The 25,006-nt window shown below is 40.4% G+C and overlaps 2 protein-coding genes across 4 annotated transcripts in view; one reads left to right on the top strand and one right to left on the bottom strand.

The window, feature by feature from the left end:
- EVC (EvC ciliary complex subunit 1) overlaps positions 1-6,105 on the top strand; it is a 48,304-nt gene extending 42,199 nt beyond the window's left edge. For both annotated transcript variants that reach the window (XM_021550721.2, XM_077782761.1), the window contains 5 exons: positions 253-358; positions 2,340-2,466; positions 2,705-2,798; positions 3,984-4,095; positions 5,114-6,105. In XM_021550721.2, the coding sequence (XP_021406396.2) occupies positions 253-358; positions 2,340-2,466; positions 2,705-2,798; positions 3,984-4,095; positions 5,114-5,195 (521 nt within the window). In that variant the 3' untranslated portion in view covers positions 5,196-6,105. The remainder of the gene's footprint in view (positions 1-252; positions 359-2,339; positions 2,467-2,704; positions 2,799-3,983; positions 4,096-5,113) is intronic.
- A 6,355-nt stretch (positions 6,106-12,460) lies between these two features.
- Positions 12,461-25,006, bottom strand: part of CRMP1 (collapsin response mediator protein 1) — a 48,219-nt gene continuing 35,673 nt past the window's right edge. For both annotated transcript variants that reach the window (XM_021550765.3, XM_021550766.3), the window contains exons 9-14: positions 24,130-24,286; positions 19,801-19,942; positions 18,039-18,209; positions 16,631-16,810; positions 14,018-14,183; positions 12,461-12,676 (exon numbers count right to left, since the gene is read on the bottom strand). In XM_021550765.3, the coding sequence (XP_021406440.1) occupies positions 12,585-12,676; positions 14,018-14,183; positions 16,631-16,810; positions 18,039-18,209; positions 19,801-19,942; positions 24,130-24,286 (908 nt within the window). In that variant the 3' untranslated portion in view covers positions 12,461-12,584. The remainder of the gene's footprint in view (positions 12,677-14,017; positions 14,184-16,630; positions 16,811-18,038; positions 18,210-19,800; positions 19,943-24,129; positions 24,287-25,006) is intronic.

Here is a 25,006-nt window from a genome sequence, read left to right as displayed (position 1 = left end):
TTGTCAATCAGTTAGCCTAGTGGGAGAAGCAGGTAAACAGGAATTCAGTGACATTCCTGTCTCAGCAAAATGATGCATAAAGTATTCTCTTTGGAGCAGATCACAGTGACAGAGTGTGTAAGAAGTACTTGATATCCCAAAGGAGCAATAAGTTTGGAAAGACTACCTAAAATCAGGATTAATTTGCGATGAAGGTTGTCATTTCAGAGTTTTTAATTTTGATCAGAAAATTTATCGAAAACATTATTTCAGCAGAAGGAAATGAAAGGATCAGACTGAAGAATAAAGAGAATGAACTGGCATTGAAAGAAAAACACACCAAAGGCCTCCTAAATGTGTCATCCACAGTCCACCAAAGGTTAGACCAGGCAGCAGCACTGCTGTCTATTCAAACTTTGTGAGTGATTGCAGAGCTACATAAATGCCTAGCTAAATAAATGTCTTGAGTTTGCATTTTGTACTTCTCTTTGATGGAAAAGAAATACCTATTGCCAAATTATGTCTGTCCTTTGATCTCAGAGAAGTACTTTCTTATTAAATAAACTTTTTGATGGTCATTAGTTACAGATTGAAGAGCTATACTTAGGCAGTTTGAAAAGAGAGAATGAAAAACAATGCCAAAACATATGCCAAATTTTAAAAGAAATTTAACATAAATGTAGGAGGGGAACCAATGCTGAATGTAATTCATTACATTCTGTCCTTTATACTTTGAACACCAAAAGTGTTTGTTAGTTTGCTGTGGAGAAAACATACAACATAATGAAGAGAAAATGCTTGAAGCCCCAAAAATACTCAAAACAGATAGAAGGCTTCAGTGAATGCCTTGGAAAATCAAGATTACTTGCACTAAATTTAGAGTGGAATTCCTCAAATGTTAGTTAAATAAAAATAATATTTAATTAATTACTGATTTAATGAAAATTAAGTCCAGACAAAAAGCACTGCAATTAAAAAGGAGTAAGTTGTCATAAAAAGCTCTATGGCTTGTCATGTACATAATATATTTTTGTAATCATTTTATGTCTTTACTCTTGGTTTATTATCCAGAAAAATACAACAGCTTCAATTTTGGCATTGTAAAGAAGTTAGATCTTTCTTTAGACATTCTGTTTCTTCTAAATTGAAAGATATTATTGCCCACTTTTTTATCCCTGTTTGAGTTAGTAAAGAAATGAATTTTTGTCATAAAGGGTTTCATAAAATATCTCTTAGTTATTAATATCAAATTTATAATTTATTGTGACATAAAAATTCACTTCCAACTGTTTTCTCATTTGGTTTTTCTCCTGTAATCTATTCTAGTATCTTTAAACAAAATACAATGAATTTTGTCTTCACACAAGCAGAAGTGTGGTATTGAAGAATGTAACTCTGCAGCATCTAAGCTGTTATCATGATCATCAGTAATCAAAACAATTTTCCTGTTGCAATTATGATTTCTTTTATGGTCTAGTCCTTTATAAATTAAAGACAAAGTTTACATTAATTTGTCCGACTCCTATAAACTCCACATTGTTTTATTGTTTTATTTCTTTTTCCCCTAATGCAAGGTTAGGAGTGTGAGTTCAAAAAGCAAATGTTGAAAGGTAGCCTCTGTAAGCAGTGAGCATTACAATAGCAGCTTCATTAGGTGTAAATGTCAGAAACTATTTTTGTTACCTCCTTCCCTGAGGAATTTGATGGGTGATTGGTATCATTGCTTTAAGGTAGATCAGGCAAGAAAACAGAAGAAATACAGACGCAGTAAAGTTGCAGCCATTTAAGTTGTACTGTAATTATAATAATCCTTAACCAGAAAAGTAAAACAAGTGAAGAATACAGCTGTTAATGCTTTCAATTCCCAAGTTTTGAATTAACATATTGATGGCTCAGTCTGGTTCTGATGACAGCTCAGTACTGAAGAGGTCTGGATGAAATGCCTAATTCTTAATCCCTTATTCTCACACCTGATCTTTGAACAGATCTTTGAACATTGTTTGCCTTGGCCCTTTGGCAAGCAGACAGTAAAACTGATCCTAGAAACATACAGTGGTTTTGAAAGCAGGCTTCAACTTTAGAGCTGAATTCCAGTTCCCAAAATCCAGGTATGAACATTGCAAACTCCTCTATTTCCTACCTCCAAAAGGACCTTGTATCCTATGGACGGCCAAGACAGGTTATTAAAATAAGTAAATCTAAAAATCTACCACAAAATTTTCTGTCCCAGCAGAAGTTAGCTGGGCCAATACTGTGTAATAAGCCTTTCTCTCTACAAAACCTTCTAAGTGGACTTTGACAGGATTGTATTCCTCCCTTGCACTGAACAGCAACTATACATTTACATTTCTCTTGACCAGGATAGTGCTACAGCGAAACAAGATTTTGGATCAGTTTGAGCTGCAGCAACAAATTCGTCTGGAGTCTCTGAAACAGAAGCTTCTGGAATTGCACCGCCTAGGAACTGAGCTGGAGAATCAGCTAAGGGTAAAATGGGTCATGGATCTGAAGCATTCAATGGAGAAATATGGGACAGATTGCTTCCCTAATTGAAATCAGTGCTGAGATTCATCACTGTCTTGTAGGAACACTTCCCTGATTGTTTCCCGTATTGTTTCCTGTGTTTCTGCAGTGATGTGCCTGTTTTGTTGTGCCACATGTAATAACATAATGCAGAACTGAGCTGTGTTGTGTTGAGTGATTGCTGCTTTGTCCTTGCGTGCAGGAAGCAGAGCAGGACTTTATGAGTGAGCTGGCTGTGCTGACCCGAGTTCCACTGACTGTGAGGAAGAAGCCTTCCAAAAAGAGCAAGCCAGCAGGTTAGTACTACCCTGAATTGTTCAGAAAAAAACCCCAACATAATTCCACAAATCTGTGCAGATTTTGCAGTATAACACATTGGAGTTTCAGGAGAGATTTTTTTATCAGTGCCATTTCCCTAATTGGGATGTAGAAGGGTAATGCAATTTTTCAAAGTCATCCAGTTCTCTGGCAGCACAGCCACAAACAAGTGTCACCTTTCCTCACTCCAGAGCAGCCTAACCAATAGATTACATTGTCCACTGAGGTAAGGCTTTGCTCTGCTGAAACCAAAACATTTTTTATGTCTTTGTCATGTCCTTTAGAAATGTCTCTGTTCACCTCAATTGCTAAATCCGTGGGAGAACAGCAGAGTTGAATCACCCAGCTTTCATTCTCCTGACAGACTGGAAGAATTGCCTCCCACACATGTACAATCGTACTGAATCAGGAAGCTTGATCTATTTTTATGAATTTACTGTAGTTTTGACAAATTATACTAATTCATTCTTCAAGAGATGCTTAGGGAGAATTTTTTAGAGTAGCAGTCGTATTTCCTAGTCCACATTTCCGATGCAGTGTACAAGTGTCATCCTTTGAGCCATGCAATCTTTCTGTCATTATCAGAATGAAACATATGGCATTACATTTGAAAGATGCTGAAAGGCAGGATGGGTGCCTGAAACAGAAAAGCAGGTCACTCCCTGCACAGTTTTGAAGTCTTTCTCCCCAGCTGTTGTTTCTCAGGTGTGCAGAATTGTTTGTCTTGGTAGGCACCGTTAATGCACAGACATATGGAAACAGTCCAGGGCCCTCAAAGCAGTGGATTTTTAGCATCATGTTCTGATTCAAATCACTCAAAAAATATGAACTGGCTTTTCTTCTGCTTGGTGGTAATAAAAAGCCATTTTCAGTTACTTGCGAAGAAAATATATGGTAGAGCTTTCAACTGTTGCTCCACATGGAAACTTACTTCAGTGTTCATCAAATGTGGCAGTTCAGTCTGCTGTGTGAGAACTAACCAGTGGTAAAAAAGCAGTATGCTCTGCTAATGTAAAGTGAAGTGATTTCCTTGGAATACTAACAGCTAAGTATGAAGTGTTAGAGTGTCATTTTTTGCTTCAGGTTAATCAAAACCAAACAAGCTTTACTAATTGTGGTTTTTTTTTTTTTTTTTCTTTAATCCACTGCATTTGGCAATTTAGGTAAAAAAGCAAATTCCAAAAGACAAACCTTCCAGTCACCTGAACCTGCAGAAAAAGATGATTCTCATGAAAATATTCAAGAGCCTTATGGAATAACTTCTGGCTTATGCAGGTATGTTAGAGACTATAAATATGGGATGTGAAAAGCTATTCATAAAAAATTCAATTCAGTTTTTCAATACAAAAACTGTAAAACTTATTTTAAAGGAGGTATGTTAGTCAAACTCAAAACATAATGCCTGCACTAGCTGAGCCTACTTAATATTTACTTTCCACATTAGTTAACCTTTTTTACCCCATAATCTTTTTTAAACTTAGGAAATTCATCTGCATTTGCTTGTCTGCACTACTATGTATTTTATAAATAGCTTTGATTAAAGGTAGAGAAATGAGAAATGCTATTTCCAAATTTCCTTTATTTAGTTATATTTAAACCTTAGTCACAGACAGCATAAATCAGCAGAGACAAGTGAATTCAATGGAACTAGGCTGAAATGTAGCAACCAAAATATGGTCTGTGGTATTTCGGCTTTCAACTTCCACCTTTATTTCAGAAACAAAGGCAAGCGCCAGTCTTTGGCTGATGAGGGTAGCAGCTCTAACAATTATTTTCTTGATAGATGTTTCAGTTGGCTTGTGCTGGGGTGCTAACTAGAGAAGAAATGGCTACAAACCTGAAAGATGCCAGCTGATTACTACGAGCAGATCAAACCAGCCAGCTGGTTGCTGTAGCTTGATATATTGAGCAGAGAAAATCCTGCTGACAGGCAAAGCAAACAGTTGGTTCTCAGGAGCCACAGGCCTTTGGGGAAAAGTATTTATCCCCTGAGTGACCTCAGCCTGGGACTGACTTCAGGAGATGGCTCCTTTCCATGATGGCATCGACCCTTTTCACACACTCCTTTCCCACAGCCGACAAGGGATGCGTGTGTAGGGAACAGGGACCCAACAAAGGAACGTTTATGTTTTTGCAACTTTGTTTTGGCAGCCCCAACAGAGGCAGTGAAACCAGTGAGTGCAGAAGTTACATAGCAAGCACCTTTCTTTTACCAAAATTAGTTTAAGAGGGAAGTATAGTGTTTTAAAAAGTGTCTGCAATTTTGTTTTGTTTTTCTTACTTGTTCTTTCAGAGAGATGTCACAGAGTTCACATGAAGGGGAGACAGAAGCAAGGAAAAACTCAAAGATATTAAAAAAGAAGGGCAGCAGGTAGTAAAAGCTTTTGTCTGGGCTGTCTGAACAGAGTGTACCAAGGCATTCTTCTGGTGAATCTCAGCAGGTATAGGTACTTACTGAGCTGCTTTGCTGAGGAACAAGGAAGAAAATCAATAACTCATAAATATTTTTTAGCTGCAGACCATGAATCAATCCCAACTTCCTCGAGCTGTTAATAAAACATTCCCTCTTGGTTTTGGTAAGGGGGAACAAGGAAGTCTTTAATACAAGCTCTTTTGAGACTGCTTGGGTAATATGCTGGGGAGGCAGTTTTAGATTTGGAATAAATCTGAGGATACTGCACCTGTAGGAGAACAGGTGCACGCTGGGTCCTGGTCATTGTATCTCAGTAAGGTTTCATCACAGTAGTGATGTACTGTTTACTTTTGAGCCTTGAGATGTGGTACATAGTAGCATTTTTTTTTGTGGATGTTACTTTGACCTAAGGAAAGAAGATAAAAATGTAGAGAACATGTAAACAGGCTTCAGATGATACTGATACATCAAAAGATGACATTTGGTCTCTCTTTTGTTACATTTTTGTGCTTCTAGTCTTATGTATGCCTTTTAAAATTTGTGCAAAGATTTTAAAATAGCTGTTTCTCTGCCTTTTTCTTATAATTCAAATTGTTACTTTTAGAGAAAATGAGAGAGGTTTACTCTTTCACTTTTTATGCTTCAGTTTCTGGTCCTCTTCCTTAAGTGCACCCTTTTGTTTCCAATGTACTTCGTTATGCTCATTACATTTCCTATGGGAAATTCTTGTTATGCAAAGCAGTTAATTCTTACTGCCTGTACAGAGCACCTGTATTGTGTAATAAATTGCCCCATTTAAGCAATCCTACAGCTTTCATGAAGTGGGAGTATTCTGCTTTTTCAAAAATAAACATATATTTTGCTAGTGAAAAGGTTGTCCTTTGGTGGAAGATGAAAAGTACTACATCAGTTACACAGTTTGCCTCAGACAAAAGTGTTCCTGTACAAACGAGTTCACCAGGCCTGTTACACACGTGTGTTAAATGGTTAATTTTCATCTCAGCTGTAAAAAAAAAAAAAAAAAATCTAAATTGTACCTTTTCAAGTATTTGATTCTGGTATTTCAGCACTTCAGCTCTATGGTATCTCTGCATTCTCAGTCTGAACATTTTAACAGTTAGTTGGTGCTTGTTCTTTTCTTTTGTGGCTTTTTTTTTTTTTTTTTTTGAGAGGTTTTTTTGGTTTTGTTTGTTTTATTTGTTTTGGTGACAGAATAAGTGTATTAACGTTGGATTGAACAGGTTTTGCTCTGCAGTGCTCTCTGTACAGGAGGCACAGGGATCTGTTACCATTAGAGCAGATGATGCTCTAAACCCCTCAGGACACCTGCCACACTCAGGGAATCACCCGAATCAGAATCACCCGAGCGGGTTTCTCATGACCAAGGCGGGGTCTGCCCTGTGCTGTGCTTGGCCGGTTTGAAATGGCTTTTTCCTCTGAATTAGGAGAGGATTGCCCCAAACGCGGGGCAGCAGTGCCCTCTCCCGGGCGGCTCGCGGTGTCAGCCCCTCCCCGGTGGGGGAGGGCAGGGAGCTCCGGGAGGGAGCCAGGGATGTCCCTGTGCTGGTGCCACCCCTCCAGTCCCCAGGGATGTCCCTGTGCTGGTGCCACCCCTCCAGTCCCCAGGGATGTCCCTGTGCTGGTGCCATCCCTGCTTGTCCCCAGGGATGTCCCTGTGCTGGTGCCACCCCTCCAGTCCCCAGGGATGTCCCTGTGCTGGTGCCATCCCTGCTAGTCCCCAGGGATGTTCCTGTGCTGGTGCCACCCCTCCAGTCCCCAGGGATGTCCCTGTGCTGGTGCCATCCCTGCTAGTCCCCAGGGATGTCCCTGTGCTGGTGCCATCCCTCCAGTCCCCAGGGATGTCCCTGTGCTTGGTGCCATCCCTCCAGTCCCCAGGGATGTTCCTGTGCTGGTGCCACCCCTCCAGTCCCCGGTCTGGGTGCAAGCACCTTCCAATCTTCCATCTCCTTGGCTTTCCCAGGATGGGGTTTCTGCAGACCTTTCTTTTCTCCCACATTAGCAATCTCCTGTCAGAACACCCTCTGGTCTTGTCCCTGTTAGTGACGTCAGTCCCTTTGAGTTTCCCCATGGATACACCAAGTTCCTGTTTAATGTCATGTGCAGATAGGCACAGTGAGACACTTTCCATCACTGTCTGTCAGTGAGGCAGACATTGAACAAGACAGGGTTTAACTGGACCAAGAAACAAGTGCAGAAAATGCCAAACAAAACTCTGAGCAGTTGCCTTGCAGTTAATACTGTTGTACTTTTATGTTATGTTAGAGAATCATAGACTCTAGGGGAAAATGGGATACCTAGGCACCAGTCACAGCTCAAAACACTCAGTTTATAGTGTAAATCTATATAGCACCCTGTCTTTATTCTGGAAGGGATAACACAGAGGTTTGATCATGCTTTACAGGTACATATCAAAAATGCTGCAGAAATTTTGAGGAAATGACGCCTTTTCCCTCCTATTTTTAAACATCGAGGGTAACATTATTCCATTTCCTATGTACCCCTTTCCCAACAGCCCTTACTGCCATCACTGCAACTTATCTGGAAAGTTTGTGGAAAGTTCATCCCAGCCATGATCAAGAACTATCCTAAAGTCAGTTTGTTTTGACGAATGAGATTTTTTTTATTTTTTTTATTGAGAGTAGATGAACAAAGATTGGTAGCTTAGTAGTAAGTGCAGAGGGAAGGTAATAAAGGAACAGAGCATGGTGCATTCAGATATCCCTGATTTTTGAAGGGAGGTGAAAACTCAGATGCAAGTACTGAATTCATGGACACTTCCTGACCCAAAATAAGCAAAATCCAGTGTTCTGTCAAGCCTGGAATAAAATCACTTTTTTTTTTTTTTTTTTTTTTTTTTTTTTACCTAGAGCTCCTTGACAATGACACAGGATTAAAATACAACTTGAATGAAATCACTGCTATTCCAGACTGATGTTCTAATTATGCAGATTTGAGATACTTCTAATACTTTTTTTTTTTTTTTAATGTAACACCTACAGTGTTATTAGTGCCATTCTGTATTTAGATGCACTGATAGATAAATATCTGTGTAGACATTCTGTACCCTGAAGAGTTTTCCTTGGACAAATATTTACGTAAAGAAGATGGAATCATGGCAAACTAGTGAATTCTGTTTGCCTCTCCCTTGGGTCTGTAAGGCTGTTGCCATGTGAGGTCTTTGAGAACCATGCTAGGTCTAAATGGCAAGAAATAGCTGGTGCCAAGAGTACTAGATCAACACTTTGCCATTGTGTATTAAGCTGTGCATTTCCTTGCTCCAGTAAGACATTAGTGGCAGGATTTCACATGGGTTTAAACACACCTTGGCAAATGCATGGCAGACAAATTCACTGAGAGCTGCAGGTAAAATGATGCTGCTGCTTCTCAAGAAATTACAAAGCACTGGAAATGAAGCAGACACTCTGAGAAGGATTAGCATTATATGCTTGCTCTTCTGGCCTCCTTCAAGTTTGTGTTGTTGGCTGCTGGAACCCAGAGCAGATGGTCATCTGACCTGCTCTGGTCTGAGATTTTAGTTCTTGAGGACAAAGACCAGGGAAACTCTTAAAGGCTGGGACAGCTGTCAGTTTTGGTACAGTCTTAGCATCATAATTATTAGGCTTTAAACACTAACACTGAACACTAGTGTTTAAACACTAGTTTAAACACTTTAAAACACTAGAATTTAAACATGTAACTGCATTGCTCTGGTAGTAGACAAAGTGTAACACGAGACAAATTGGTCCATAATCTGCTCAGAAAACAATCTGTGGATCCAGCCTTCCCTTCCACATCACTTGATTAACAAAGATAGTTCCCAGGCTGGTCACGGGGACTAATTTTAAGCAGACCATTGCAAATAGCAATAGGGAAGAGCAGCTTTACATCATTAGAGCTACATCAGGTATTGAAAAGTCATAGCCTCCCGCAGATTTTTAGAAGTTTGACTATTCAGAAAGCCTGAAAGCTTTGCACTGCTTCCAGCTGTAGTTGAAATAACAGCAGCTCCTCACCAAGTTTACATCTCCCAGCCTGGTGTCCCTGCAAGGGACCAAACTCAAGTGCAGTTTTCTATTCTGCAGCACGCATGCAGAAGCAACAGCTAATCCATATTTTCTTTACTGGTAGTGTTTTCTTTACTGGTAGTGTTTTCTTAAGGACAGATTAGTGATGTAGGGGCAGGGACATTGCTATGAAATAGAATCCAGGTGGTAAGAGAAGCATCTTTTGCTTTATTTTGCCATCCACGGGGAATGGCACATGCAATCTCTCTGGTGGAATTACAGTAGACATCCAGGTGAGGCTTCCTTCACCTCACCTGGTGAGGTGCAGCTCAGGATCCAGGGATTCCTGCTGGCTGCCCCTCAGCAGTGCCATGGCAGGAGCAGCCAGGCTGCAGGGAATTAGGCTACTTCTTCTTGGAGACATCACAGGAGAGCCACATTGACCTGACAGGCACAGTCTTGTTCCCAGAGGAGCATTGAACCATGAAATGCCACTCCAAGCACCCACATGTATTTATTCACAGGCACTTCATAGTGAAAAAATAAATGCATGTTAACAGTGGATCTTTGACCAGCTTGTAGGCAAAGGGCTTTTGGTTTAAGATGCTGTTACATGTGTAGGAAAAGTGGAATCTCAACATGAGTTACACAATGATAATTTCTGCTACCTCAAATGTGACAAGCCTCATACATTGAGTGGAAGTTTTATTTGGAGGTGAGCAATCACTGCTTCTTGCACAAAAACATGCAAGAAATGCAAGAGGGAAATTGTAACCAGCAGGTCCAAAATATTTAAGCTGTCAAATTCGCCACATAACTTCACAAACCAGCTGTATTTCTACTGCCAGGGTTACATCACTGCAACTGTTGCTGGCTGTCAACACTCAGAGCAAATGGGTTGGAATAGGACAAGGCAGATGGAGATTTGGCATTTCAGGATTGCCTTACCTGCTAGGCTGTGGGTTATTCCAGGGCACACTGTCCCCAGGCTTCTCTGCTACTGTTTTTTTACTTCCTATAAAAAATCTGAACTGCCAAATGAACAATTTCTTTTAATTCGTATCATAAAATATGTGAACCACCAAATGAGCAAGGAAGCCTGAGGATGAGGGCATGCTCCAGGCAATAGGAAACATGAATTTGAATTCTTAGTAGAAGGAATTGTTCATAAAAAGCTTTATTTTCCTCTTTTTTTTTTTTTTTTTTTTTTTTTTTTTTTTTTTTTTGGGAGCAAGTAATTCAGTTCACTGCAGACTGAATTGCAGTGTTTCTGCACTGGTTCAGCTCAAAGCTAGAGGAAAAGCTGGCTCTTCAGACCAGCTCTGCTGCCAGGTTCCAGACCAAGCTGACCAAAATGGATTTTTCCAGGGTAGTGATTCCTTTCCCAGGCAAGCTAGAGGTGACAGAATAATAGTTTCAGAATGACAGGCTTCAGGTGGGCTACTTCCCAAAACTGTTATGGCTCACGTGCACTTGGCATGCCCCACACAAGCTGTGCCCACCCACGTTACTGCTGCATGGGTGGGATGGATGGGTGCTCAGTGGTCAGGCAGCACAGCTGATAAAACCACTCCAGTGGCACCCCACTGCTGCAAGACTTTTCCTGCTGCAGCTCTGTAGTGTGGATAAAGGCAAAGTAGCACAAGGGGAGGGGTTTGTTGACCTGCTAATCTCACAGCACCCCACTTCCACCACAGCCCACACCCACCACAGCATCTGTAACACCTCAGACAAGCAAAAAGTGACAGGAAACAAGGTTTCTTAGCAGTTTGTGAGAGTCAGAAACACGAGAAATACTTCCTTCACTCTCAGATAATTGAAGTCTGCTTCCCTCACCTTACCTGCAGCACGTTCTTTTCCTGCCATGCCTGGACACAGCTCAGTCAGCAGAGAAAACCATAATGAAGTCCAATATGGCTTAGGTCAAATTGCAGCACTGGGTACTGCTTCTGTTTCTGTAGTACAGATGAAGATGACAGCAGTGAATTACCCACTTTTAGGCAAACAACATGGAGATCTGAAGGTCTTTGGGAGAAAGTTATTTTGTGTCTCATTTGGGCAAAACTGAGGCAGCTGCGATGTCATAGAATCACAGACTTGTTAGGTTGGAAAAGAACTCTAAGATAGAATCCAACCATTAATAAATACATTTTAGTCAATAGTAAGTACAATTTTTAGTAAATAAATTTTTACTGTGAGCACTTTTAAATAAGACATATCATGCTATAATATGCATATGCAGACCTATACACTTATCAACACCTGTGATCTAAGGAGGTTCCTTCTATTTTATGATGTCAGCCTGAAAGACATTTTCTCTTGAGTTCCTCCATTCCAAATTTTCAATAATTGAGTCACAGCACTGGAAAGCAGAGCAAGACGCTTACCATTAATTTCCTTTATTTCACAAGCTTTGAATTCAGAAATTGAACCACAACTAGTAGATCTTGATACGGTAGAGTAAGTAAAAATGCATGTGATTACAAAGGAAAAAATTTGTACAAAAACTTTAAAAATCCGACAGCAACTTGGATTATCTGTAAGTACCAAAAATCTCATGCAGAAGGAGAGCACTACTGCCCAGGTGGAGAAATCCCTGCAGGGGTGGCAATGGCATTGGTATGTAAAACTTATGGCTGTCTAAAATGGAAACAAGTAGGACACAGACTTGGAATGTACCGAGTGGGAACAGACAGGTGCTACAGAGACCATTTGTCATTACGTGTCCCAATGAGTTTCTGTGTCTTGAGAGAAGTGCTTCTTGGGTTTATAATAAATTAAAGATTAAACAGAAGCTGCTTATACTACTCTACTGCTTACTTTCCAGATGGCCATTTTCTTCCTTCATTAGTGTTTTTGGTGGTGTTTCTCAAATACAGACATTAATCTTGGCATTGTGTCTAGTCAGTTGTTGGCAATGTGTTCTAAAGGGACTCACTCACAGAATGCAACTTGCATAAATAACTCAGTAACATGCATTAACTACTCTAATACAGCGAACGGTGCAAAGGAACCATCATTCAGTTACGAGACAAAGCTAAAACCTGTAGTCACTAAAGGGGCAATGGAAGCACCATGCTTTAAGGTGACTATGGCATGAAAGCACAATTGTGAGGCAAGTAGTTCCAAGCAAACACACCACACTATTATCACCTCTTTCTATACAAAAAAAAAAAAAGAAAAAAAAAGAAGAAAAAAAAAAGACATTTTGTTTTTTATTTCCGTTAGTACCAAATAAAACTGTGGGGTCAATAACACAGATATTAAAGGGAATGGACATTATTCCCATGATCCTTAATCCTTGTGTTTCTGTCCATCATCATTTCTCAGCCAAGACTGGTAATATTGGAGCGCCCACCAGGAGGTGCCACGATGCGGTGGCCAGTACGACGTGGGTTGTTGTCATCAATCTGAGCTCCTGCAGCAACAGAAAATGAGGAAACAAAGCTATGAAAGGGATTAAACCACCAGTAGTGAGGTTTTACCTGGCTATGCTTCCCTCCCACCACTATCAGCTAGTTTCTCTTGAGCCTGACTGAAGTGCTGAACAGACCTTCAAGGTACATTTCTGTCTTTTGTGAGGAGAGGGGGATTATATGCTTAGGATCAGACTAATGTTCACCTTACATGGAGAATTGTTTTCCACTGACTTGAAGGAACTTTTCAAACCTGCCTCACTGACTTAGGATATATGTCCCTACTGAGTCTATGGGACAACAGTTCAGTAAATCTGATGTTAACAATCATAAATCCATGAGGAAATGAGCTGATGTAAACTTCACACTGCATTTTAAATGCTGAAAGTTTAAGCTTAAGGAGACAGCAAGCTTTCTGACAGGCTAAGTATTGTCTGATCACACTCAATTTCCTAAAGGCAATGTAATAAATGTGTGGGGCCATTTAAAATGTTACCATAGTTTCTACTTCTTAATCTTGCATTTGCATCATGCAGATCAAATTTTTACCACTAGATGCCTTGGTAGTACCCAGATCCATTACTGCACTGTGAAACCACACTTTCAGATGCTTATGAAAATTCCAATTATTGGTTATTACTAAGATGTGAACTTTCTAAGCACTTTTTTGTTTTGTATAGCTTCATATATATTTGTATATGTTCACCATGACCTCAAATGTATGGGCAAAAATATTTTTTAAAATATTTGCTCTCCTAGGACTTTCTTACACAAGTTTCATTTGGTTTCTGAAGAGAGGATCTGTAAAGTAGGAAGACTCCACCATCAGCTCCCAGAAGGGAGAAAAATGTTTTGGGCACCAAGAGCAGAGGATAAGAAATACTCCAATCTGCTTATGAACAACTTCTGCACATGGTTTACAACCATGGACAAGGACAGTTGAGGTTTCCATGTCTAGCAGTTGCTGGTGATGCAGCCTGTGAGATGTCTGAGACTCACAGGTTGCACCAGACCCAAGTCCCATCAGCTGTGCACACCACCAAGGGGTTTCAGTCCCATCAACCAGAGAACTCAGCTAATTGCAATAGGCCAGGTAAGTAATACTGAAAGACTGACACAGAGAAAATTTCAGGTTGAAAACATTTTGAATATTTGGCAATATGTAAAATATTGCTAGGCAATGAATGTGTAAAAACAAGTACATACATATATAAGTATATGCATGTATATGACTATATACAATCCTTTTATATTTGACTGAATAAGTAATTATAATTGAAATTCATCACCAGTAATGCATACTCATGACTTTAAAAGGTTTCTCATTAGTCAGGCTGACTTACCTGATAAGCTGAAATTGGATTGATGGAGGTTTCTGATTGGTGGGGGCTGGTTTTTGGCAGGGGAGGATTTAGTTGAGGGTGCAGGAGTTGCATATTTTGGCGTAGCTGGGATTTCATACACAGGTCCATCATACATTCCTCTGGAGACTCCTTGCAGTCCTCCTACCTAAAACAAGAGGAGAGTAAAAATCCAGACACTGAAAGCTCAGATAATACTGCCTAATGATCCTGTAGGAAGAGAACAGGGAGCCCAGAGCCCATTCTGCACTGGCTAAATTAACAACGCATCTACATTTCAAAGGGTAGTCTGCTTTATATATAAAGGAAATTATAAAGCTTGCTCCCTCCATTTATATCTATGCATAAATGACAAAAGAGTTCCTTATCAGGCTTCCTTCACAATCAAAGGGGAGAAGTGGGATTCGGAAGAACAGGTGTGACCTGTTTATTTTACATAAGATCAGTCACAATCACCTCTCTCCATTCAGCTGCTGAGTCACACTTGGGTTGTAGCACAACTGATACCTGCTATACCAACTGCAGCAATTTCTGTCCTACCTATATTTTCTCTGCTCCTCCCCTTCGTGAATCTCTTTCTCTGTATTAGAACTCATTGAAAAGGAGTGACAATTCTCAAATTAAATTTCAGAAGTTTCTACTTCCTGCCATCAGCTAGAAAAGCAAGTGTACGCTGGACTGTGGCAGGGGGTCTATCTTAAAATATTTGTCAATAAAATATCTGTCATTTGAGCTCTGATTTCAGTTTGAGTTCTCTAGATTTTTACCCTGTATGGTTCTTAAAAGACCATTAGAAAAGACAATCAAAACTTCACTGGCCTTAAAAGCATAGGAATCTAGGAAATAATATTTTAATAAGAACAGTTCCAGTTTTCAGAAAGAGCCTGAAGCCATTGAATTGCAGAATGCAAAGCTCATCAAAAAGATCAGAAATCTGTGTCTTAAAAGATTATGGTTTCAGAGAAATTTCCCCAACAGGTTAAAAGTGAAATTAAAATACTGTATAGAAAGACACTATTCACAGGGATTTGATCCAGCTCTCAAAGCAATCAGTGCATTTTCCTTGCTTTTGATGACAGGGACATCAGGCTCAGAAGAGCCACTGTCTTGCAGGCTGAGCCAAAATTAATGCCCAGAAGAGAGTAGCTGCCAATCACAGCAATGAATCCATCTTCCAGGGACGCACAAAGACACGAATTTATACTGCTCCAGGGATAAGCTTATACTGCCAAGCTGTGCCAGTGCAGTTTTGCAGTCCCGTGCTTGACAAGTTTTTATATATTCTTCTGTTGTGCACGGACATGTTCATACAGCAGCTAATAAATTAGTTTTTCTGAATACTTCCAGTGAATAAAATTTGACAGTGGGAAAAGAAATTTGGGCATGAATCTGCTCTCCCTCTTGGCAGGCAGCAGAGGGAGCTGCAGGAGCAAAAATATCAGTCCCTTTGTCTGTTTGCAGACCTTGCCCAAGGATCAAAGGTCTCCCAAAATCTAGGCCCACTTTCAAGACACACGTGTTTTAATCTAGGTGATTTTGTTCAAATTCCTGCTACAAGAACTAATCTGTGATACTTGTTTCTAAACTGGTTTCACTATTTTGATGAATTTGTCATTATGTCGCACTCCCAGGCACTGAAGCCTTGATCAGTGAGTGTGAAGACAAGACCTGTATCATCTACATGGATAGTGCAAAAAAAATGCAACACTGATTGCTATGTTGCAAAATTTTTGTGGGTGCATTTGCTTTTTACAATGCCTTCTAAGAAGTGCAGGCCTTTCTTCTACAGCTTGATGGAATTTGCATAATAAATTATGAAAGATGAACACGATCAACCCATTTGTAGGCTTAATTTCAGCTGCCAGTATCACAGCCTATAGTATATGCTTGGCTGAAGAAAATACGAGGTTTAGCCAATTTTTATCATTACCTGTGCTCACACAGTGACTTTCCTGCTCACTGACAAGAAGCAATTTCCAAACATCTCCAGCCAATTGGTTTTCAACAGATAAGTACTGATAGATTCAAAACCAGAAGTGACCCAGAGGTGAAATCTTGGTCATTTCCCAAGCTTTTTATTAAACAAAAGTGAAAAGTTTTCTGAACCATTAATGCTGCTAATACACAGTTCAGCAAATGCACTAACACAAGTTCAGAAATGCCCAATATAATGAGAATCTCTGGCTGACAGGCTTTTCTTCTCTGCAGTGTAGCAGTTCAGTATGCAATTTAAAATTCTGTTTTTACTCTGCCTAACTCTCCCTCACAAAAATCTTTCTCTATTCCTGAATTTTTAACTGAAAGTAAATTCTTTCACTATTCCTTCTCTCTTCAAAAGCTTTGACATACGGCATTGCTGGACATAAGGCAATTATGCCAACTGGCAATTATATGTTCTACCTGCTGAAGCTCACTGTGTTAATACTAAGTTAGATGATTTCACAATTGCAACCAGTTTTGTGGCAATTTTCTTGAGCAAGTCATATACATCCACCTGATATGGACTCATAATAGCACAACAATATTAAAAACAGATGCTACTGTGTTTCCAAGGGGGTTTGGCTACAAAGAAGATTCAACAGGATCTGACATTACCTTATTCCTGATTTTGATGCGCTGGTAAAGATACTCAGGGAAAGGTTTGCGAGGGATGAAGCGGCCCATTCCCTTATTGACGTGCAGATTTCCATCTTCAAACACAATCTTCCCTTGGCTTATGACCACGAGTGGGGCACCATGGCACTCCATTCCTTCAAAGATGTTGTACTCAATGGCCTGAGGATCAAGCAACACATTCACTGCCAAGACCTTCTTCCATTAGTAACTTATATTATGTACATTTGCAGTCATAGTTTTAGACAACTGCCATTAAGAAGTTTATAACTTGTATGAAGGAAAAACAATGCTTTTTGATATGAAAATATTTAAAGGATCTTTCTGATCAGACTTTCCTGGATGAGACATTCCCTTCCAGTTTTTCATTTTCCATCAAGGATTTCACTTGTTTTTGAAAATTTGCTGTATCTAACCAGAGCCTTTAGAATAATGATAGCCCTTACAAGAAGGAAAATTATGACTCAGGTGTTGGATAACTAGAGGATGTGGTCCCACCATGCATCTGCTGTTACTGTGTAAGCAAATTTCAAAGAGGCTAGCACACATATTTCTGTCTGAAAAAGCCCAGAAAAGCCCAGGAAGGTCTGAATCTAAATGGGAATGACAGGGCAGGTGGTCATTACTTTCTTGAAAATACAGAGAGATCCCAGGATAGAGAAACAGTAACCGAATCACCCAAATTTACTTTTTAAAGGTTTATAAATGTTTTGGTCTTTTAATATAAAAATGCAATACTGGGTTTTCATTAAAACATTTGGAAAAATTCCCCAATACAAAGCACCAAAGCACTAAAGAGTAAGATAACAACTTTGGGATAGACAACACAAAACCTATCAGTCAAAATGAAAGCAACTGTCAGTCACTAGTACTCTGCACTGAGGGCAAAGAAACACATAGCAAAGCTCTGGAATCAAACAGAAAATTCCATCCAGGAAGCCAATTAAAGCTGTATTATCAAAACATTTAATAATCTGTCACAGTTTAGAATACTGTTAATTTAATAATGCAATTTATAATTTCAGGTGCTCTTTAGGTAAGAAAAAAAATAAGCTGGTTTTAAATTTATCCTTTAAATTTATCCTGAGCCTTATTAATCTCAGCTATGGAGCTGCTGATTCACATCTGTTTATAGGTCTGCCAGAAGCATGCAAAAAACAAATAGTGCAAGGGCCTATGCAGAGAGAAAAGAAATTCTTCCTGATCACAATGCTTCCATCACAGGACTTCAATACTTTTGTGTCCTGAAACATTTACCCATTTCAGAACAGGGCTAGGCAGTTACCCCACTCCTCTGTCCTGAGCTATTGGTGTTCACATGATTTAGGTCAACAGCTGAAAAACAACAGTGACATTTCTTTTTTCTTGCTGGTTTTCATTTCCTCCTTACCGATTTATGGCTTTTGGCTGTTATGGTCTTCACCTTATCAGGGTCCCAAATAACAACATCAGCATCGGATCCTACAGCAATCCGGCCTTTCCTTGGATACAGATTAAAGATTTTGGCAGCATTGGTGCTGGTGACAGCTACAAACTGACTCTCATCCATCTTGCCTGTGGCCTAAAAATCAATGTGATTTGAGCAAAACATGCTTATGAAATAAGGATTTACTATTCAGAGTACAGAAAAGTCAGGGTGATATTGGAAAACATCCCTTTAAAGATATGGTGATGTTGCATGAAACAGAGATTGTATCACACAGGACTTTATGCACAGCTCTTTAATTGGAAGTTTCAAAGAAATGAGTGTATTACTCCAGGCATTGCAAAGGACAGCCAGAGAAACCTTAGTGCACAGGATACCACCAAGGTGCTCAGCTATCTGGGAACCCTTTCTCTACACACTGAGGCCTAAGAGTTTTGTTGCTAGTTCTAGTAATTTCTATTTAAATAATTAAGCAGTTTTAAATCAGAGAAACTCATATGAGTGTTACAAGATATAACAAAAGATCCAGATTCCAAGACTTTTGGGAACACTTCTTGCAAATCAAGTCCATTCTATTATCATTATTGTCAGATCTATACGCCTAAGTAATAGAACCAATTATAAAGTCTTTGCCTGGAGAAATGTCATCACCAACAGAACTTTCCATACAGTAGGTGATGGTAATTTCTGCTGTACAGAACAGCATTTTGATTTCTCAGTAGAGTATTTTGGGATCTTCCCTGGCAACAAGCAAGAACAATGTTCTAAGGAAGAACAACAGTGCCCAACCTTTTAACATTAGATACACACTTATTTCCTGCCTGGTAAAATATAAGGTTTGTAAAGTATAAGCTACTCAGTGGTGCAGGACTGAATGTTAGCCACATGTAAATCCTGTGTTGCAGCCCTTCCTGCAGTTCCTTCCCATTGAGGGAGTAACAAAAGAAAATATCAGCAGCTTGCTTCCCTACATGGCAGGTATCTGAAGCTGCTTCTGTGCTTGGAATCTCAATAGCTGTCCCTGAGTAAAGTGGTTATGAAATAGAGTCTGGGAGAAGTGCTCATCAGAGCACTGTAAATACTGCCACTTCCCAGTCTGCAATGTGCATTCAAGCACCATGCAGCGAGAATGTGTGAGTGCGTAGGGTGTGCATGTGGGGACAGGCAATAGAGGGAGAGTATCATTATACATTAGAATCCATGGAACCAGCAGAAAATTCCTGACTTATACCAGCACTCCACTGCAAAGTATGCCAGGATGAGTTACTGCAACGCTCTCCTTCAAAGCATTTCATCATTTAGCCTCAGGCTCAGCTGCCATCCATTTGTAATTTTTCAAAAACGATGAAACACTTCCAAAATTCAAACAATTCATTCATCACATTTATGTGAGGTCCACTTCAAAACCATTAAATTGCTCCAGATACCACATCTCTCAGAAGCATCCACTCTGACACTACGGGAAAATAGAGCAATGGAGTCTGGGAAGCCTCAGGTCTAATAAAACACAATACTATTGCAATGTCAGAAGTGAAACAAAGCCCTGAGTTTAAAAAACTGGAAGAGTCTTTTGAAATAAGCAATTCACCTCACAGTAGCATTCTCTCAGGGAATTCTCAGAAATATATCAGAAAGTCACTTAAGCAATGGCCAAGAGTCTCTTGACTTTCATTATTCAGCCAACACTCAATTTCTTTTTAGTCTATAAAAGTAAGTAATTACTTACTACAGCCTTGTCCCAGACAACAGTCATCCTTTCCTCAATTCCATTGACCCCTTCGGGAATCATAGTGAAGTTGTCCTTTCCAATGGCTTTCTGGGCAGTGCTATAGGGGCAATGTCCACTTCCCGTCACCTGCAGGTCCCCACTGTGGAGTTAACACACAGAAGGTTTAGACCAGGCATCACCAAGGTGACCTTGGTCTCAGACAGGCTGTGAATGGACCTTTTCAGACACCAGAGGCACAGGCTGTAAATCATGCCAGCAGCCTTTCTGCACTGGCTACAGATCACTGAGAGAAACGATGGCACTGGACATCTCCACTTTCCCCCAGGAGCACCCTGAACTCCAGGATTGCAGCCCCCTCCAGCTCCAGGCTGCTTATCTACAGAGATCAGGCAAAAGCCCACTAACCAGGACAAAGGATTATTCCAGGATTAAGGAAATTATCAGAAGCTTGGATGAAATTTCTGCCACTCTCAAGATAAATTAATCCACAACCACATTAAAAGATAATGGCAAATTTCACAGTACAAAGTCACGAGCTTCAAACGTATTCCCCTGCATTTCTCTCCTACACACGTATTTTTCTTACAAAACTTATATGAATACTTCTCACCTGACCTTTCAAAACAGAACCAAGAAAATAAAAATATTTTTATCAGGTAGTTTTCTAATTAAACAACAAATGGCATACTGCAAGTCACACACATACTCTGCTTTACCTAACTTAAGAGTCTTACACAGAAAAAGGCATGGAGAAAAATGTAAAAAGAGCTACCATTAATAATGCTTTTATTTAAGAGATTGGGTTTTTCAGCCTAGAGAATTTTTTTTTTTTTTTTGGCAGAGAGCAGAACTGGATCACAGCTGCTCCTGGAAATAAGGAAGAATATAATCAATATGCAGAATCTTGCCAAAATAGAAAGACAAAAACGGTTCTCCAAAATCCACAGGAAACATGATATTTTTAGCTCTTGACTAAACTTACAGAAGGCAGGCACATTAGAACTCACTATGATTTTCCTTCCATCACTTCGTAAGTCCCCAAGAGCCTGTTATCTTTAACTGATAATGCAAATTCCAGCTCTGAAACAAATGAATGATTCCGGTCTACAAATCTAGATCCAACAAGGTAGCAAATAGCCAAGTACAGAAGAAAAAAGTGTCACACATAAGTAATTCTAATGACATTTTTTAGGCTGTCAGCCCTAATGATTGCTGACAGAGGAGAGTCCTTGGCCTCTTTTCTGGTTCTTCACCTCACTCACAAGCCATCCATCCAGTCTTTAGCAGAAGCCGAACCCATGAATTCAGTACAGGAAAGGCTGCTGTGCTTCAGCTGCTCCTGATTATTAATGACTGCCTGGTTTTACTCCACAGGATTAAGCCAATTTCATCAGTTAAACGTTCATTTATTTTAACACAACAATAAAGTCAGAAGGTTGCAATGCCATTTCTTCCTTTCTGAGGCCCTTCTAATCAGCAAAGCTTCCTGTGGCATCTCTCCTTTCCACACGCTGATAAAGCCATGAGAAGCTGACTGTCACAGCCAGGCCTGATATCACTGCCCACTTCCCTGAGGTTATGCTGTGCCTTAACACCACATTACAAACTCCTACACCTGAAAGATAAGAAGGGTCTGCTTTCTTTACTCCATACTCCCTCTTCTCTGACATTAATGACATTATTGATATGAACTCTACTCCCCAGTCAAATCAATAGAAGACTTCTGAAACTGAAGTGTGTCTCTTGAGATCTTCCCATCCCTGGTTAACCCATGAGCACTCCTACTGTCAAATGGGGGATAAGCATTACATCAACTAAAAAACTGAGAGACAGAAAGGGATCATCATTAAATAAATGCCAGATCAATACCTTGTAAGCTCATTCTTCCCCTTAAACCAGGTTTTCATGGCAAATTGCATCATCTGTGTAGCACCAAGATCTCACATCTCTGGTTCACAAGAGGTGGCACATCACAGCTGCAGAAATGCAGCAGCACACCATGCAAGATCAAAGCTAACTCAAGTGCATGGCCCACAGATGACATAAGGCCCTAATCTCATGAGGCAAATTCAATCTGCAAATCCCATGAGACATGATGGGGTTTTACACATTCAGCTTTTCAGTGGAAAATCAACAAATCATATCATTCAGCTTTCTGTGGAAAAGAGCACAAGCAGTATGCTGCATGCTTGCAAAGGAAGGATGTTGTAGGGATTTTTTAATGAATGTAAAATATAGGTATCCAAATCAACAGTGCAATAGAAATGTGAAATACTGTCTTTACCATGATCCATGCACAAAATTTCCCATGAATGCAGAGCAGACTGATACAATATATAATTCTTAGTTTCACAGTATAGATTTAAAGTATTAAAACTGAAAGCAGGCTAAGCTGCTGTCATTTAAGATCTAGGACTTTAAGCGACTAGGAAAAAAGCCATTTTTGCATGCTTGTAGAATAATAAAAGCTTCTGTAAGTCTATGCTTTGTCTTTCTGATGTTAGTTTTAAAAAGTTGTTATTTGGATTCCAATTCTAAAAATGTTCTTGCTTATCTGCTTTGACCCACATACTATTATTTTGGGACTCTCTTCTAGAAAGCATACATAGGCACACTAACAGAGTGAGAAGTCAAACATTCTGATACATATTTACATGTGCTGGCTAAGAGCCTTACCCTCACACAGTGAGCCTCACCCTTTACAATGCTGATAGTGATGAATCAGACCAAGAAAGTAATTTTTTCTGAGTCTTTATTTGGAACAAGAAGCTCAGTTATGGAAAAACCATTTTTGCCATCAGACTGTCAGAAGAGAACTGCTCTGAATTCTTACCAGAACCACATGTAATTCAGAGCTCAGCTGCAGCATCTTTAGAGCAGCTGTGTTAAAGCCTGGGTGGGCTCTGGGCTGCACAGCCTGACCCATCATGTGCAAGGGGAGACGGGGCACTGGCTGATGGCATCCTCCTGTCACATGTGTGTGCCCACCCACCTCCAGGCAGCTGCTCTGAAGATGGTCACTGTCAAGTGTCAAATTTCACTGCTCTGTCTAGGGCACTGGAAACCCCAGACAGGGGAGGCCGGAGCTGAGGTGGGTGCCACCACATGAAGGTAAATAAGGATATGAATGGTAAGTTGAGTTCCTCACTCCAGCCCTAGGAATCTGTCCTGCTGGGGCTTCAGCTGTGAATTTCTATATCATTTCAGAGCAGATGGTCTTTTGCTTAAGCTAAAGAAGACCCACAGTTGGCTACAGGCAGGAAATACTTTCAGAGATGGTTTTACAGTCTGGGTTTCTGGCAAGGCATTGCTGATGTCTTCTTTTCTATATGAGAAAGACACTTCCTCTGCTGTCCACATTCCTTTCACCTACCTAGTGATTAAACTCTCCCTGACAACCTGAAGGCAGCCAGCTCACATCCCTATCCTGTCAAGAGATGGCCTTCAGTCTCCAGCTGTCTCCACCCAAATCCCCCTGTTTCCTTTGTAATCCACTCTGGCCTCTTTCTCCTGACATACCTGTTGTACATGTACCACTTATCTTTGCCTTTTTCCAACTGGAGGATGCCAGAGCCCATAGAGACACAAAGCAAGCTAAAATAAGAAGCCTGCAAGAACTGGACACAACTTGTATGATTTTGGTCCCTCCCAGATGAAGGCAAACTACCAAGTCAGAACTTTTCAATATGCAGGAGATAAACTCACTGAACCATGCTACTAACACAAGTTAGTTTAGGACAAGACAATTTTCAGAACTCACAGCTGAGAGCCCTGCACCAGCTTTGACAAAAATTGCCCCAAGAAATTTTTCTGGTTCAAGGTATCTCTGCATTCAGGAACAGCCCTGATTTGTGGAGCTGTGCTTGTCAAATATGACTGGGGCTTAAAACTGAGTCCAGCCTCAAAGATGGCAATGTATCCACCAGGCTTTTGCTTATGCTGGACAGTGAGGATGCCATCCCATCATATATCAACAATTCAGCTGAAGAAAACTGAAAACCAGGGAGAAGGCCAGTTTGAAGTCCTGACAATCTAGTTGTACAACTAGGAATCACTTAAAAAGCAGAAAGAAAAAGAATTAATTCCTGAATAGCCAGCAATTGTCTCTATATCAAGCCAACCAGTAACTGGAGTGTCCATGACTGCTCACTTGACTGACAGCCTAAGCATAAGGATATAATCATCCCTGGTTTTCTATGTCCTTTCTCTGCTGTTTCATGTATGAGACTGGTCTAAAGGAAACCAGGCTGATTCCTAGATGCTTCATGCCATATAGCTTTTGCACTTGCCTCACCATCATCCTGTTAAAAAAAAAGGAAGTCTTACCATGCTAAGAGTGAATTTAAGTGGTCTGGAGTAGTAGGGTCAGGGCTCAGAGGTGGTGAGGTCACAAAAGCTGCAGCCTTGGCCCAGTTTTTGCTCCAGTAATGTGTCCCATCTGTCCCCAAGCTGGCAGTGATCGGCTCTCCAAAAACAAGGGGACCTTGGAGAAAGCAAGGATATACAGGAACTAAGTACAGCCCACCCTCTCTTCAGCACATGACACTGCTTGCTGCATGCAGCCATGTATAATTCACACATTGCTACATGGCTAGCACAGCTCCCAGGAAATTAAACAGCCCTGACTTTGTCTGTATGATAAAAAATTAATCAGGAGTCTGTCTGAGCTCTACATGCTTTTGATCAGCCTATTTACAAATCTTTCTTTCCAAGCCAGAAGGAGACAGTTCAGACCCACTTTTAATTTGTACTGTTTTAATCACAGCCATGTTGCTCCAATTTGGAGTGCACTGGATGGTGGATCACTTCAGCAGGCAGATGCCTTTTTACTACTCCCAGGTTGGGCATAGCACCAGCAGACAGCAGCATATGGTCCCCTGCACCACACTCCAAGTCTCCAAGAATACAAACATCAAGACAATAATTTGCTCTTTGGCTTTTCCATATTGCTCAGAAGCTTTGTAGTCCCAACCAGCAGAACAGTTCTGATTTGCAAACGCAGCTTCAGAAACAGCTGCCTTCGGGCTCACGCAGCCCTTTTGCTTTGTAACCTGGTTACAGCAAGCAGGCTGACCTGCAGGACACATCAGAGGGGGGTCAGCTTCCAGCAGCAAGGCCAGGAGCGAGCTCTGAGCATCTGTAGCAGGAGGGTCACTGCCCAAGCCACACCTCAGAAAAGCTGAAATACTGGCATGGAGGATGT

Source organism: Lonchura striata, chromosome 4, assembly GCF_046129695.1.
Source record: "Lonchura striata isolate bLonStr1 chromosome 4, bLonStr1.mat, whole genome shotgun sequence".
NCBI lineage: Eukaryota > Metazoa > Chordata > Aves > Passeriformes > Estrildidae > Lonchura > Lonchura striata.
The sequence above is the reverse complement of the archived record's forward strand: the minus strand, read 5'-3'. Positions and strand labels throughout refer to the sequence as shown.